The sequence below is a fragment of the Ailuropoda melanoleuca genome, chromosome 1 (assembly GCF_002007445.2).
Source record: "Ailuropoda melanoleuca isolate Jingjing chromosome 1, ASM200744v2, whole genome shotgun sequence".
NCBI lineage: Eukaryota > Metazoa > Chordata > Mammalia > Carnivora > Ursidae > Ailuropoda > Ailuropoda melanoleuca.
The window spans coordinates 26038891-26056862 of NC_048218.1; the positions used below are offsets into that span (position 1 = coordinate 26038891).

The 17972-nt window shown below is 33.8% G+C and overlaps 1 protein-coding gene across 4 annotated transcripts in view; it reads right to left on the reverse strand.

Moving 5' to 3' along the window:
* Positions 1-1457: 1457 nt before the first annotated feature.
* USP25 (ubiquitin specific peptidase 25) overlaps positions 1458-17972 on the reverse strand; it is a 148173-nt gene continuing 131658 nt past the window's right edge. For all 4 annotated transcript variants that reach the window (XM_019794355.2, XM_034656741.1, XM_034656730.1 and 1 more), the window contains 5 exons: positions 17701-17779; positions 14638-14717; positions 10565-10688; positions 9444-9639; positions 1458-9143 (listed from right to left, as the gene is read on the reverse strand). In XM_019794355.2, coding sequence (XP_019649914.1) covers positions 8971-9143; positions 9444-9639; positions 10565-10688; positions 14638-14717; positions 17701-17779 — 652 coding nt within the window. In that variant the 3' untranslated portion in view covers positions 1458-8970. The remainder of the gene's footprint in view (positions 9144-9443; positions 9640-10564; positions 10689-14637; positions 14718-17700; positions 17780-17972) is intronic.

The following is a 17972-nucleotide window of genomic DNA, read 5'->3' on the forward strand; positions in this document are numbered from 1 at the left end:
ACCCCATTCCTCCAACCCCCAGTCCTTCAGCAATCCTCAGTTTGTTTCCTATGATTAAGAGTCTCTTATGGTTTGTCTCCCCCTCGGATTACATGTTGTTTTATTTTTCCCTCCCTTCCTCCAAATTTTAATTCTGTGTGTTGTATAGAAGTGTGAACACACCATAATTCTTTTAAATAAGTGTTGGGGGCTATTATAGTTATTATTTCAAGACTCAGGCTTATGATTTAAGCACACCAGCCTCCAAAAGAAGGACCAGGAAAAAACCCAGCTATTTTTCAAAAATATATTATTTTTTAAATTATATTTAAAATCAATTAACATATAGTATTTTATTAATTTCAGAGGTAGAGTTTAGTGATTCAACAATTGCATAAACAGCCAGTGCTCATTACATCACATGACCTCCTTAATGCCCATCACCTAGTTATCCCAACACCCACCCACCTGCCCTCCAGCAACCTTCAGTTTGTTTCCTGTAGTTTAGAGTCTCTTATGGCTTATCTCCCTCTCTGATTTCATATTTATTTTTCCCTCCCTTCCCCTATGTTCACCTGTTTTGTTTCTTAAATTCCACATGAGTGAAATCATACAATTGTCTTTCTCTGATTGAATTATTTCACTTAACATAATACCCTCTAGTTCCATCCACATACTTGCAAAGGTAAGATTTCATTTTTTTGATGGCTAACTCTCTCTCTATATATAAATACACACCACATCTTTTTTATGCATTCACCTGTTGATGGACATCTGGGGCGCTTTCCATATTTTGGCTATTGTGGACATTGCTGTTATAAACATTAGGGTGCAGGTACCCCTTCAGACCACTATGTTTGTATCTTTTGGATGAATACCCAACAGTGCAATTGCTGTTCTTAGGGTAGCTGTAGAAAATATATTATTTTTGTTAACATCAATGTTCTGTTGATATTTTATCACTGTAAAATTGATATTATCAATTTTTTACCATTTCAATTCTAATATGGTAAATATCAAGATATGACTTGCCCAAACAACAGCTCTTTTAGGTCTTCAGTAATTTTCAAGTGTGAAGAGGTCCTGAGACCAAAAATGTTGAGAGCTGCAATTCCATTCCAGAAGCATTCAATTAGAAAACTTTTTTTTTTAAGTTAGAAAGAGAAGCTCATTCATAACCACCATAAAAACATTAAAACACAAATGAAAATAATTTCAGAACTCCAACTGAGGAACCTATGGACCTAATAAAAGGACAGAGAATATTCTTTTTGGATAGTTAAGATTCAATATTGTGAAGGAACCATGATTTCTCTATATGCCAATATAGGTATGCCAAAGTAATTACAAAAAAATGCCAAAAAAAATTTTATTTGAAGTAAGATTAAATAATTCTAAAGTTTTTCTGTAAGAGTAGAGAAAATTCTGAGGAAAAAATTAGTATTAATGGTGTATGTGCTGGGGAGTAACACTTGATGTACTAGATAGGAAATTGTTTATTATAAAACAAATATTTAAATCAATGTTAAAACAATAGTGATTAAATTAGTAATGACAGTTGAATAGACAAAAACATAAATGGAACTGAGTGTTTATAAATATCAAATATAAAAATTTATTATCATCTAGTGGAGATTACATTTTAGATCAGTAAGGGAAAAGAGGAATTGTTTTATAAATGGTATTAGACAACTAGATAATCTTGGCAGAAGTTTATGAATCTTTCCCTCACTCCTTAAATTAATATAATTTCCAACTTCATTAGGAACTGACATAAAAAATAAAATCATAAAAATATCAGAAGAAAACATGGATGAGTATTTTTATAATCTTGGCCTGGGAAAATTCTTTGTAGACAGAATATCAAAGGCAGAAACTATAAAGCAGGTCAACAGATTTGATTACATAAAAATAAAAAGTCATAAAACAATAATATTATAAGCAAGCTTAAAATAAATGACAGAAGAAAAATTTTTGCAATGTGCATAAGAATTAATGATTTCTAATATAAGCTACTATAAATTCAGACATGAACGACCCCCATAAAAGTGCAAAGTAAAGCAGTTAACTACACACAATAAATACAAACAGCTATTAACATATTAAAGTATGTTCACTCTCACTAAAAATAAAAAAATAATACAAAAATCTTGTTACTGAAAACTATCAAAAACTGGTAATATTCTATGGTGAACCTGTGGAAACAGACTCCCATGCTCTCGTGGTGGCAGTATAATCAGATAGTTTTGGTGAAGGTCCGTTTGACAATTTAGCTCAAAATTTTAAACGTGGATACTCAGTAACTCAGAAGTTATACTAGAAATTTACTGGAATGACAAAAGGCATGAAAACAATATTAGTAGGCACATAGACATAAGTAGCAGCCTATATTGTATGTCCATGAATAAGCTATAGTTCATTTTCCTTATAATCAAATGCAGTAGAGCAGTGAGAGATCTATACACCTTTTCTTGAAAATGTCTGATTTATTATATTTTTAATGAAAATCATTGAATTATAGTTATGTGTATGTGTACATGTGCACATACATAGATGTGCAGAACGATCAACATAAAAATGTGAATAGTCTCTAATTTCAGGTAGATGGATTTGGGTGGATTATTACTTTTGTCTTGCTAAGTTTGTCTTACATATGTACACCTGGTAGATTGTGTGGTATGTGACATGCAAGCAAAAAAAAAAAAAAAAGGAAAAAAAAAGAAAAAATATATATGTGAATGAATGGTTGGGAGTGAATTCCTTCTGATACTGATTTTAAAAATAAAACACAAATGGATCATTAAAAGGTTTCATTTGATAGAAAAGAGCAACATGATTTCAATTAGAACCAGTACATTTACTCTTGAGGTCCCAGAGATAGTCTACAAATATATTCCTGAATATTTAGCATTTTAGGGATTAACATCTTTGGGCAAAAAGGAATTTTTAAAAGGAAACTAATGTGTTCTTTACCTATTATCTCTCAGCTCCAGTTCCACCTTTCTATCCTTTGCTCTGTGATGCTGGGGCTGGGACTCCATAAACTGCATTTTCCTGACCCCCCCCTTGACTGCTGCATTCCATTTAGATTCTGCCAGTAAGTACTAGAGAGAAGATGGAAGGTAGGAAGAGGAAAACAAGATTTACTTCTTCATCTTTGCTTGCCCAGCCTACCAGTGTGGACCTAATAATGTCACTTGATTCCAGTCTTCAACTACTTTCCGAAGGTCTGGAACTATCTTCACTGCATCCCTCAGAAGTAGCAAGAGCAGGTGGGTGGTGAACTGTCTCAGAGCTTTGTGCACTAAGTCCACACGGACTCCTGTTTAGGAGATCCAAGGTTCTGTCAACCCCAACTCCCCCCCCACCTTATTTCCTCACCCCTAGGAATAGTGGCTACCTCCTGCAGTTAGGATCTATGGATTGTCCTCTATGCCTCCACCACATCTCCTTTGTTGAAACACCTACTGTGGGCTCTCCCGACATGCGCTGAGGTGCTAGCTAAAGAGCAAATGCAGAAAAGTGATTAATGGCAGGATCAAGATAAAAGACATAAATGCTAAAGACTGGTTTGCTCAGGTTAGCGCTTTAAAGGTGCCTGAATATTCTCATGCTGTCAATAAAGGAAAATGTCCATATCAGCAAGGGTCTTTGGCAGCTCTGTTCAATAGAACTTTCTGTGGTAATGGAAATGTTCTAAAACATGTTATCCAATGTGTTGCCAGTAATTTCATGTATCTATTGAGCATTTGGAATGTGGTTAGTATGACTAAGTAATTTTAACTTTATTTGGTTTAAATTTAAATAGCCACATGTGGCTAGTGGTTATCATATGGAACAATGTAGGTCAAAGATGGCTGGCTAGAAGGCCAGAGAACCTGTAAGACTACAGTACTCTATTAAGTTGCCAGATAATTTAAGAGATGCTGTGGTTACAAACCACAATACTATTTCTCTCTAAAGGAGCTCTGTCCAGCAATGCAAGACAAACATGTAAAACCTCTTTGAAAGATCGTTCTGCCAACAGTGTAGAAGATGGACTTTAGGGGCAAGATCAGTGACAAAGAGGCCAGTGTACCAACTGTATTTCAACTAAAACAAAGAACTGACAGAGGGCCATTCAGGAACAAACCTAATTGTCCAAATTAAGAGATGAGAGATCTCATGAACAGTACTAGTGAAGAAATGCATGAGCAAGGTATTAACAATTTTGACCTGTTGACACTTGTTAATCAATGGGAAATAAAAGAACTGCAAATAATTCCCCATGTCTGGATTATTATATCATTCACCAAGGGAATATAAAAGAATTAGGTTTGGGAAGAAGTGATGAATTCAGTTTATGTGCAAAGTTTGAAGTACCTGTGAAATATCCAAGTCTGCATGTTGACCAGACAATTGGAAACATAAATGGGTCTAAAATGCATGAGGTTGGTTTGGTTAGAAATTAGAGACAGAGACTTGTGAATCATCAGCACCAGGCAGTACAAGAAGACAAACTAGTAGACACGACCATCCAGAAAAGGTGAAGAGTTAGAAGGGGGTCAAGTACAGAACCTTGACAACAATCATATTAAGGAGTAGGGAAAAAAAAGAAACGACAGGGAATGCAGGTAGGAATCAGAGTAGCCCAAAGAAGCCTCAGGAAGGCAGATTCTGAAAATCAGGAGTAAACAATAGCGACAAATTATAAAAAAGGCTAACATTAATTGAACACTTACTATGTGGCAGACATTTTCCAAGAATTTTATATATAGAAACCCATTTAAACTTTTAAAAGAGTCCTAGTAAGGTATGTTATATTACTGTCCCATTTTAGAGATGAAGAACTATAACAAGGCACAGAAAAGTCCAAGAATAATAGCTGGTCAAATAAACAGCCGACCCAAGATCCACACTGGGCAGTCTGGTTCTAGAGCCCGCACTCTTAACCACTCAGGAAAGAGCGAGAAGTTCAGTAAGTTGGAACTGAAAAGCATTTACGCATACCTTTGGCTACAGCACATACTAAAATGGACATGCTCTGCGGCTGAGGGGGCCATCAGCAAATGTAAATCCTTTGCCTTTTCATGTGACATACAAGAATGCAAAAAGCAAATTTTTCCATCCTGCTTTAGCCAGGCTTAATCAGTCTCTCAGGGTAAGAGCAGAGTTGATTCCTAGAAAAATTAAAGTTGGAGAAACACCTACCAAATGGTTTCAAACTAGTTCTCACTTTAAAAGTCTTTTAAGAATCCGCATGCTGGATAGGCCCTAGACCCCTTTTTTAAAGAACATTCCACATGTGCTTTTGATGCACAACCAGGGTTAAAAATACCTGCCTAGCCCTAGATTACTGAAAAAGCGAGAACCATTTGCTAAATGGCAAACTGATGTTTTATAGGCTTTGGGCCGGTATAAGGCAAAAAGTAAGCTTTTTGAATCTTACTGAAGAGCAACCATGTCTCCCAAATAATGGATGTACTTTTCGTTTTTAATGTGTAAGTTCATTTTATACTACATTTGATTTTATATTTTCCTCATAAACAGTGGGTTATCAATAATACCCATCCCTTAGTACATCTTGGTTAACTAACTGTAAATGTATGGGTATGATGTTAAAGTTGAAGGGTATCATACCCAATGGTCCCATTTCCTTGGTAAGGCAAAGGAAAAATCATCCTGCTTTACTGGAGCTGGCATCGAATAGGAAGTGGGGGATAGCAGTGGTTTGAACTAGCCATTGAGAAAACCTGTGCGTAGAATGAATAAGGATACTTGGAATTCCAATGTGTATGCATGTCTGTATTCAACTGTGCACACAGTTCCCTCAATCATGACTCGTTTACTTTTATTAGTGTCATAGTTTTTATTATTATTTGATCACTGCCACTTCTATCAAAGTTCATTAGAAAAAGAAGGAACTGAAGGCCAGAAAGTACAGGAGAGAGGAGAAGAAAGGATGCATAAAATAGATGACCCTTTCCTCCTCTGCTCCCCAACAAAAACCCAGCACTTTTGTGTATACACTGCATAACATTACCCAAACATGGAAAAATACGTGGCCACAATGGTTAACAATAGTTACCTCCAGGCTGGGGGTGGGAAGGGGGATGGAAAAGGGAAGTAGAGCAGGTAAAAATAAAAACACTAGCAAAACAGAAACAGATCCATGGTACCAAGTGGAACTGATGGAAAAAAAAAAACGAAGAAGAAAACCCACATAAATAAGGGCAGGGCGACACAGACTACTGCATTCATCCAGTAAAGATCTGTTCAATGAAAACACACTGAACTGATACTGATTAGATGAATGCACTGTGAGCAATTCCTAATTTCGTCTGCTGTAACTTTAAAATAGTTTTTAGAACACCATGAAAGTAAAAGAAAACAATAAAGCAGATGTAACAGCAGAATTTTAGATATGTGCATTGTAATCATGAGGCTAAAGGAAGAGGCTATCATACTTCTGTGTCTGGAAAGGAGGTACATAAACTAGGCCATCACACACTGTGGACTGAATTGTCACCTACCCCTAAAATTTTATGTTGAAGCCACTCCTCTCCCAGTGTAACTGCATTTGGAGATAGGGCTTTTTAAAAAGACTGAATGAGGTCGTAAGGGTGGGGTCCTCACCTGGTATGACTGTGAGAAAATAAATTTGTTCCATAAGCCACCCGCCTAGTTTGTAGCGCTTTGCTACCGCAGCCCTGAGAGTAATATACATACTCTGGATGAAGTTATCATGGGCACAACAAATGATATTTGATCTGCTTAATGATGTACAAGAATTGTTTAAAAAATGATTACACAAGGCTATCCCTACTCACTGCCCACAAGCATCGGAGTGACTGTACTTTCTGGGGATGGCAGTAGGATTCAGAGCCAGAAGTCGACGTCTCTGAATCATAGACAAAGACGCTGAACTCTGGGGAATTAGGTATAGAAGGAGAAAATCCACCTTAGTCTCAATAAATCTAAAACTAAGAAAACAAATTTTTAGTTACTTCCTTGAAATTGCAACTGAAGGAAATACTGAAAAGCTTCCAGAAAACAAGGGATCAGAGGTAAATGGAAGTCAAACAGCATCAATTTAAGTGCATAAAATGCTACTGACTGTCTCATCTAGTGCCGTGGTTCTAGTTTAGACCAGACTGAAACTTACTGATGCAAAAACAAGTTGTTTCCCCAGGTCTTCAAAAAGGTCACTTTTTAAAATAAGTAGTTCAGGTTTATTAATAGGAATGAATAAACTGGCTTTTAAGTAGAAAAGTAAAGACAATAATAATACTTACCTTTTGCACAAGAGCCACGTATGATTCCCTGGATGTGCCTTGGGAAGGGAGTAATTTCCATACGCTGTTTGGACACTTTGTGTCTCAGTAGTCAATTACACACATAAACACAACCAATTTTACCTTTAGGGCAGAATATCATAAAATACTGAAGATATTTACAAATGCTTTGATGGTACCTATGGAGTTCTAAAACTCTGGACAGGACCTGAAAACCAATGTAGAATACTACTTCTGCTCAGTAGAGAATTTAAATCTAAACCAAAATACGTTCTGATAGCCTCAGTGTGCAAAATCTAACCTTACAACAGAAACAGTACCAATTCCTTGTCATTAACACCTCAGTAGTCATTGATACCTTGATAAGGAACATTATATAATGGCTTAATATTTTCTTCTTCCTCCTCTGTTGAGGATGTTTTATGAGAGGCACTTATAGAGTTCTAGTTTTGGCGACGCTATAACAAACATACACATAGTATAATGATATATTTTACTATGCTAACAAAGTATCATTTATAAAGAAATTTTTATAAATTCAAAAATAGGTTATTGGTAACATGATTACCTTTAAAGCATTGATTTTCATTCACAATATTACTTCATTAATCTTAAACAGCAGTTCCATCTACAAAATGTTCTACAGCTTTTTCTTTTTGAAAAGGAGGAAAATAAAAGGTAAGATACTCATAATTTCTAGTTCAACAATATCAACTTCACAGCATTGATTAGTAGAGAACATTTTCAATTAAAGTGGTATACAATTTACAAAAATAGAATGATTATATAATGCAAAACATTGTCCTCCATTATGAAGAATGTGTACTTGTGTGTATGTGTGTGTATATACATATACAGATTTTTTATAAGTTTCACTATTAAATAGCCCTTATTCAAGTACTTTTTTCTGGTATCTCTTGAAATAATCACCTTGCTATATTATTTGTAAATACATAAAAAAATAAAAGGTTAATCTAAGAAAAAGTTAAAAGTTTCAGTGTGGTTGACTTAAATATCAGCCGCTCACTTCAGTGAAAACCTGATTTGAATTCAAAACAGGTTTAGGTGTCATACTAAGTTTAACAACTTAGTCAAAAATACAGATATATTTAAGTTCAAATACTTAGTAAATTTCCAATGTGCTAACAGAGAAAAATTAAAAGTTTGTATTAATCTATTTATCTATTCATCTAATCTTACACAATCCCCAGACAAAATTCAGTTATATATAACTAAAAATGATACACTAATATACAATATACCTGCTTACAAACACGTAGGTAGCCATAAATAAAACTTTATTCTTTAATTTCATTTACAAGCTACCAAGTATTATGTATTGTACACAGTGGTGAACACTTAAATGGCTTTAGTCGTGGAAGGATCCAGACTGAATGGAAAGCTGTAGATAAAGAAAAGATAAAAGCAAAGTAATACTGTAACAGAAAGGTGGCAAAAGGATGGTTTTGCCATAATGAAATCAAACAGTTTGTAATCATACATCAGTTCTGGTTAAAACAAAGTCTGAGCGCCATGCGATTCTCAGCTTTATTGTTTGCGGTCTGGCTAAAGTCTGTATAGTCATTTTGTCTTTTGCAGTTATTAAAATAAAAAATGTTAAAAACTATAGCAGCAACAAGCAAACCCTGTGACAGGAAGGCAAGGGTTAAGAACTAAAAAAAGTTTATACAGTGTGTTCAGGGAAAGTGTGTGCAGTTTATCTTCCATCAGCAGGAGTTCGACTGAGGGACAACATGATTCGGGCAAACCGCTCACACAGTTCATGGGTGGAATACGAAGGTAACTTCGGTGGCTCATGGAACCCTTTAATCTCAGTAGAACAATCAAGCAGTTTTGGCAGAAAATCTGTCAGCTTCTCTTGGAGGTTTGCTGTAAATACAAACAATTAGATGTAGCTAAAGACAGAGGGGAAATTACCATCTTTAACATGATTTGTTAGAGCAGTCAACTGACGCTTCATTTCAAAATATGCAAAATAATCACCATTTGGTGGAGAGAGGTAAAATATAAATGGCAAGGCACAACTTGGTTTGTAAATAAGGAAAACAAGTAATGATGTGAATGTAAAAATATTACAGAACATAAAAAATGATAAGAATAAATAACGTCTCATTCTAACTGCGCTTAACCCCAACAACTGAGGTGTCCACTCGCAGTGGTTAAACTTACATTCCATTTCTTGTCCGAGATAGGAACACCATCGATTTCTCATGTCTTCCACGGCAAGTATATCCTTCTCTTCCATTTCATCCACCAATAACAAGGGCAAAAACGGGACAATAAACTCGTTCATGATAATCAGACCATTGTTTACTTCTCGATCCTCTCCAGATTCAAACAGTTCTGCTGCTTGCTCATTTAATTTCTTAATGCAAGGAGGAAAAGAAAGAGTTTTGTTTCTTTTAATTAAATAAAAATACTTGTGTTAATACTGAAGACAACGTAAGCATGTTTACAAACAATATTAGAACAAATAGCAATCGAGAAAAACAATCTCAACCTATTCTAGCTTGAAGTCTCTTAGAAAAAGCTATGCATAATAACAAAAACAAAAACCTTTTGAAACTGGCCAAATTAAGAACTATCCTCCATGGATACAAACCACTAACACTTCAAGTTTTAAAATACACTCAGATACAATAAAAGCAACTGAGAGAAAAATGGTAAGATCACAACCTCCTAATATTCTTATTCAAAAATTTTAAAGACATATTAAAGACTACAATTAGCTAAAAGACTACAAAAAGCTAAAAGACTACAACTGCTAAAAACATTTTTTAAAGTTTATACAACAATAGTGATATTTCTGCACATGAATAGTAAAAATACTTGAAGAAAAAAAAACTACCGATGACTAGGTGAGAAAAAAAGGATACTGTATTACAATAAATCTTTTGACATTATGTATACCAAATATACTATTTATAAAAACTCAGAAAATTCTATTATTTTTCTGGAATAATTGTAATAATTCTTCATGCCCTGTGCAGCGCCTCTTCTCTCACCAAAAAAGGGAACAGCAGAATGATGAAGAAATTTAAATATGAAAATGTAATTATTTTGATCCCATTTTAAGAACATTTCTGGTTTATCACCTGCAATATTTAGGATCAATAATGAGAAGGGATAATAAAGAATTGCGTGCATCCTCACATCTTAAGGGATTAAACCCAGATTATAGATATCAAGACAATGCTTTCCCCATCAGAATTTGTAGTCAATCACTTGCACATGAGTCTGGAAAATGTGTTCAATGTAAAACAAAATGATAAAGCAAACATTCAACTTACTAGTAAACATTCTCTTCTATAATGTGATATCAATTCTTCATCATGTCCTCGGTTTGGACCTTTGGACAAGAGTTCCTTGTTATTCTGATACGCACAGATAAGGAACAACAGGGAATCTATATAACTTAAAAATTAAAAGAGACACAGAGCATTAGTATTTCATCTTTGTAAAAAAAAGTCAACTATAATTATAAAATATTTTAAGTATACATTTATGTTTTGATTATTCAGAACATTACAATAAAAATATCATCTGATGCACTACAAGCCTGAGAGCATCTTTTTAGGAACAGCCACATACGAAACCAGTTATACAGTTATGTCATAAAGTAAAAAAAACAAAAACAAAAAATGGAACTAGGGATTAAGAAAAGACTGGGAGGAAAAAGGCCATAATTGTTGAATTTAGATAGTTCCCAGTCTTCTTTGGTAATTGTTTACATCGTGTCTTCCATTTATAGTCAAAATTAAGATTGATATGAAAGCTCAGAATCTCCTTTTTTAACATAATGTCATTTTTGTTTGAAGGAAGGATCAGGTTACTCTGTTTCTTTATCACAAACATCATTTGTTTCATTCAGTGACCATTCAAGTTTTCTCTATGTGTAGCCACAGTTCTCATCATTGAGAAAAATGTAAACTGGTAGAGCGGAGAATATCCAAAGGAGACCCAGGGTAAGTAGAAAGGGAAAAGAATCCTTCTAAATCTGAAAACACCATCTAGTGGGATACAAACAAAAAAAGAGCATACTAACATAAAAGCTGGCAGTTAGGTCTTTTACATTTGATATAAGTAATATCAATGTTACATTAATGTAAACCTAGAGGTTATGAAGTTCAAACTTGGTTTTAAAAAGGGAGGAGGGTAAAAATGTTTGAGTACTCTATTTGCCTCTAAAATAATTATCCTCTCTTCATATGCTGTAAGAAATGAATTAGCTATATATTTATAACTGAAATATGAACAATATAAGCTATCTCCTTTGTATGAGTTTTTCTAATCATAACATACCTTCTTATGGATTAATTCAGAAAAATGCAACTTCCTAAAAGGTGAAATACTATAAAACACTTCTAAAACTCTAGGTTACACTAAGTTTTACTGTTTATTATGCAATTTCATGTGCTCAAATATAAATCATTTCTATACTTCAAATATTAAATGTAGAATTGAAATTAATGACAACTTAAATTATACACCTGAAACTATTTCATAAAAAATAAGTTATTTCAGATAGTTTTTTGAAAAGGCTTCTACCAGGAATTTGTTTTTGTGAAAACTTATGAATATGGCATTTTATTTTGAAATGATATAAACATAACCTCAGCTAAAGACTTTTTGCTTTATTTATGAAAGAAAAAAAAGAAGGGAGTGATAATAATATTAAATGTTTTACACCACTAAATTGAGGAAGTCTGCTGGCACATCTACCTTTTTCCTTTATAGCCATTAAGTTTCCTATTCTAAAGTCTTGCTGAATGACATTCCTATCTGGTCTTCAAGACCTGAGTCACACCTCTCTAAGAATAGCTCTGAAACCATGACCTTGTTCCAATTTTTTACTGAAATACAGAACTTCCATATTTTATCAACAACCTCTAAAGTGCCTACAAATGTATATTCAAACAAATGAGAATAAGACTCAGCAGCAGTCCAGGTATCATATTCTTATTTTAAGATAAAACAAGACCATGTAGCCTGTAGATTCTCTTTATCTTCATTTATACTACTGTAAAATTATGGTTCCTAAAAACATGATTTCACTTCACTATTCTCAGACTTGACAATGGACTATCAATCAGTATTCCATTCAAGGCTTTCAAGTGTTACGTTTTTATTTTTAAAAAAAGTTGGAGAGAACCTTTGGCAATATTTTCTAACCTGCTAGCTGTGGTAATTGCTATATCTAAAGTGTAAAATTAACATTTCTTTTTATAATATTCCATAAATATTATTTGTCACCATTACTAATTTTCTAGTTGACCTTTCCAATTCAATAACATCTGCTACACCAGAATACTCACTTTCTGAATAAGTATATATTTGAGAATAAGCAAATTATGAAATTAAAACATATTTCCAAGTTGTATCTCAAAGTCCTTTAACAAATGTTAACTAAGAAAAGCTAATATAGTTAATGCAGAGAGCAAGAAAGTGACAGTTTCATCTTTTTAACTCTTACTGAGTGAGAAAAATAAATACTTCTTATACTATCTGACTTCATTAAATTTTACAAGAATACAGCTATTTCAATTTTTCTCTCCCTAGTTAATTGTGTGACCTTGAAAAAGTTATTGCATCTCTATGGAGATATGTGTAAGTAAACACAGTTTAATCTATAAAATGGAAATGGCTTATTCATCTTAGATACTCTGTTCAATTGTAAGATCACATGACTATCTTTCTCAGAAATATTAATCTTAGATATCCTAAAGTGAATTTGAATATTCCTATTATAGAAATAAAACTCTGACCAAAATAAAAAAACTCATAAAATGGAGCTACTAATGAAAATACTTTTCTATTTCAGTGACCAAAGTGAATTATCTTCAATTACACAGTATTTGTGCTGAGCACTGGGTGTCATATGTAAGTGATGAATCACTGAATTCTACTCCAGAAACCAATATTGCACTGTATGTTAACTAACACAATTTAAATTAAAATAAATAAATTACACAAGTACTAGGACTTTAATAATTTGTATCCAAGTATTAACATTATTTTTTAACTCTGGGTAACTTCTAAAATCTTGCTAAGTGTAAAAGTGATGGCACTGTGCCCTGTCCCACAAATAGAGCAGCGTGGTCCAACAGAACTTTTATGGGAGTGCTGTGTCTGTGCTGGCCAATACCAGAGCCACTAGCCACAGGTGGCTAAAAACATTCAAAATGTGGTTAGTGTGACTGAGAAACTGAGTTACTTTTAAATTTCTTTTTTTTTTTTTAAGATTTTATTTATTTATTAGACAGAGATAGAGACAGCCAGCGAGAGAGGGAACACAAGCAGGGGGAGTGGGAGAGGAAGAAGCAGGCTCATAGCGGATGAGCCTAATGTGGGGCTCGATCCCACAACGCCGGGATCACGCCCTGAGCCGAAGGCAGACGCTTAACCACTGTGCCACCCAGGCGCCCCTACTTTTAAATTTCTTAAATTTAAATTGTCACATAGGGCTGGTGGCTACCAGGATGGCCAGCAAAGCACTAGAAGTAACAGCCCGCGTTGTCATTTAAAAACAAAATTGCATTAACATCTCAGTGGAGGTTTCCTATGCTTTACATAAAACAAGCAAAGAAAAGAAAGAAAGAAAAGAAGGAATTCAATAACCCTTTTACTTGAATGTACTATTAGAGAATATTTAAAATATAGCACTTTCAAAAATAATCACTAGCCAAGTACATTCATGTTAAAGAATATAAATTAAGAAATATGTGGATAACATGTAAACACAAACTAGTGAATAATGTGTAAGTAAATATCCATCCTTTCTTCTTAATAACACTTAAAAGTAAATAATAGTTTAACAAGCAGAAATTCCTTTAAAACCATCTGTAATTTAAATGAAAAATGATGTTTGGAGTCACAATACTTAGAAGACAAGTGATCAATTCTCTACAGCGATATTTTTTATAGTAACTGGAAGTTTGGACAAAGAGACAAATTAGAAACACTATCTCTGCTCTGAAGTCAAGATTAGACTCAGAAAGAATATGAAAACGGCTGGAGACTGAAGAAAGAATATAAATTCCCTGTGCTGGTCTACCAGCTCCTTTGGTCCCAAGCAAACTTCTAGAATTCAATCTAATTCTATTCCATCCTAAACTTCAACTGTAGTATTTGAGAGCTGATAAAAACAAAGACTAACTAATGTCAACCTTACAGATTTAATTGGAAAAAGAAAATATATGGGGTATACAGGAAAATCTCTGTAAGCTATACGGTTTCTCTGTAAATCTAAAACTTATAAAGTTAAACGTTTATCAAAAATATGTATTGTGAATATTTTCTATAGATGAAGTCATATCTGAATAGAATTAAGTACAAAAAATAATATTTGACCACTATGCCTTACCTTTCTTTTTGAAAATTTTCTAGCCCAATTATGAGATACATGGTTGTTTCCCTGAATTTCCTATAATCCTGATGCCACTCCTGTAGGTGAAAAAAATTTTAAAAGAATGCAGACTAAGATATTAGAACCACAATGAAAACTGTTCATAAAGTAATGCATTGTTCCGACAAGTATTCACATTAATAGAACCAAAGAATTCAAAATTAAGATAAACTAGACCTAAATCAAGACTTTCATTTTTGATACACAAGATTATTTTATTAGTATAATAATAATAAATGTAAAAATTATTGGAAATTAATGAGGAATTAAATAATGATTCACTGTGACAGAAATACAAAGGCAAGATAATCTACCATGTTTTCTGCCTCTCAAAATTTTTTCTGTATAAAGGTATATTATTAAAATATTATAGATGTATATCACATTGGATGTGGAAGACCACTATTCGATGAAGAATGTTGAGGAACTAAAAGAAAAACGTTATAAGAAATTTATTTAACCTTTTAATTTTACCAAATTTATGTCACATGTTATTTTAAATATGGTAGCTGAATAGTTTATTCATCTGAGATATGGTGAAAAGAATAGAAGCATGTCACATTTCAACTGCCCCTCCTTCCAAAAACCCAACTATTGGGAATGTAATAGGATTCAACGATTCAGAATTGACACCCTCTAACTAGAAAACAAAATCAGGATTTTTAACTTATTAAAAAAAAAAAAACAAACTATTTCAAGGAAAACCATAACTAAATTCAATACAGGATTTAATAAATAATTAAAGTTAGCTCTTCTGGGAAAGTATTTAAATTGCCACTCTATTGTCATTGGAATTGCCTAAGAAGTTGTAAGTTTTTTCTGTAAAGGCCTCGCCAGTAAGTGTTTTAGGCTTTGCAGGCCACACAGTCTCTTGTCCCTATTCAACTCTGCAACTGTAATGTGAAAAACGTTGATCCACAGTATGTAAACAAATAGTTGTGTTCCAATAAAACTGTTTTATAAAAACTGGAGATGGGCTGGATTTGGTCTGTGGGCCACGGTCAGATTTAATGGCTCTGCAGTTAGAATGTGAGGAGTGCTCAGAACAAAAATATGTTGAATCCAATCGGATGAAGCAACCCTGGGGAGAGACTGCAGAGTCAAATCATAATTAAAAATCAAGTCCCATGTAACTTGGATCTTGGGGACAAACAGCAAGTAACCCACTTGCTTGACATCTCTGGCAAATATCATGTGTACATTTATTTGTGCATATGTTCTCAGATTTTCCATTCTGCTATATTGTTCTTAATTACCTACCCTTATGCTATTATTATTATAAAGCATAATGGTTAAGAATGGTATCTCCTGATTTCTAGTAGAATAAGCTTTCCTACCATGTTCTTCAAGAATGCCTGAGCTAGACTGAGATGCTCGCATTTCATAATTTTAATTTCTATTTAAGTAATTTCTATACCCAACATGGGGCTCAAACTCATGAAGCTGAGATCGAGTTGCACGCTTCACTGACTGAGCCAACCAGGCACCCCTCATAAAATTTTTGAAATCAGCTTTTCAAGCCACATCAAACAACTTGCTAGAAGTTTGACAGGCACTGCACAGAATCAATAAGCTACTCTGGGGTAAAATGGCACCTTTACAATATCAAGTTGTCCAAACATGGTATGTATACCCATTTATTCAGGTCTTCTTTAATGTCTCCTGAAGTCATGCACATCTTTTGCTAAATTTATTTCTGGTTACTGCACGCTTTTTGATGCTATTATAAATGATGTCATTTTTTAAAATTTCACTTTCTGATTATCTGCTGCTGGGTTAACGGAATAAGACTGGTGTTTGACATAGGTTCTGCATGTTGCAACGCTCTCTTATTAGTTTCAATTAATTAATCTGTAGATTTTGTTTGTATTTTCTAGGTGTAAAATCTCCAAATAATAACTTTGTTTTTTCTTTTCCAATCTTTTACTTTTTGCTTATTTTTGTTGCCTTGCTGCCCATTTGAATTTCCAGTAAAATTCTGAATAGAAGTGGCTGCAGACATCTCTGTCTTTCCTGATTACAAAAGGAAAGCTTTCAATGTCCACAATTCTATATATTTGCTAGTTTTGTGGTTTTTTGAGACACTCTTTAGCAGATTAAAGTAGTAGCACCTTGTATTACAGGTTAGCTAAGGGTTTTCATCAAAAATGAATATTTTTCTTATATGGTAATGTGGTGAATTACAGTAATTGTTTAAGGAAATCTAAAGTAATTAAGTTTGTAAATGGGATCAAACATTAATCAAAGACACTATGAAATCAACTTAAAATGTACTAGATTTATAAATTTAAAGACAATGTGTTGAGACACCTGGGTGACTCAAATGGTTAAATGTCTGCCTTTAGCTCGGGTCATAATCCCAGGGTCCTGGGATTGAGTCCCATATCTGGTTTCTTGCTCGGCAGGGAGCTTGCTTCTCCCTCTGCCTGCTGCTCTCCCTGCTTGTGTGCTCATTCGCTCTCTCTTTCTGACAAATAAATAAAATCTTTAAAAAAAAAAAGTTTAATAAAAAAAGACAATGTATAAAGTTAAATTTAAAAGTCTGAAGAAATAGTAGGTGTTTGAATTGGTAAATTAAAAAAATATATATTAATTTTAAAGCCAAAGAACACAAAGAGTATTTTGTGTACAAAAATTACCGTAAGCATGAGTGTGCATGCATGCTCTAGCTCACATGTACAACACTGTCCAATAATGACAAATGTATATGGCATACAATGATTAAAGCAACCTTGCAACTTCCTCCCTAAAATAATCTGATGAGGCAAACAAAGAAGAAATACAGCATGGCTTCAGTGACCATAATAGCATTTAAAAATGCGGGTTCTGTTACATTTAAAAAAAAAGGATGCAGGTTGTGTTAACCAAGCTGTGATCTGCTAGCTGTGAAAGCTCTGGGCAGGTTACTTTACCCTCTCTATGCCTTACTCTCTCCTGTACTCAGCTGTGTAAAATGAAAGGGAGATCAGTGAACTACAGAATTCCTCAATCTACAGTTCAATCTCTCAAAGGGCACATTACCTCATATTCCTCCAAGTTTACTTCTTCAGGTTTGATCATTTCAAGTTTGGCTTGAGCAACTTTCATTATGTTGTGACACCTTCAAATAAAAGAAATGCATTCCTAAATCAAAAGCAAAATTCATAAAAACTGAAAAATATGTGACACAAAACTAAACTACCCAACACATATGAAAATAAAATCCAATGTCACTAAGCAATACTTTTTTGAGGAAGCAACTCCCAGACGACCTTAACTAAAAATGGTTTTTGGATCAATGCCGGATAGTTAAA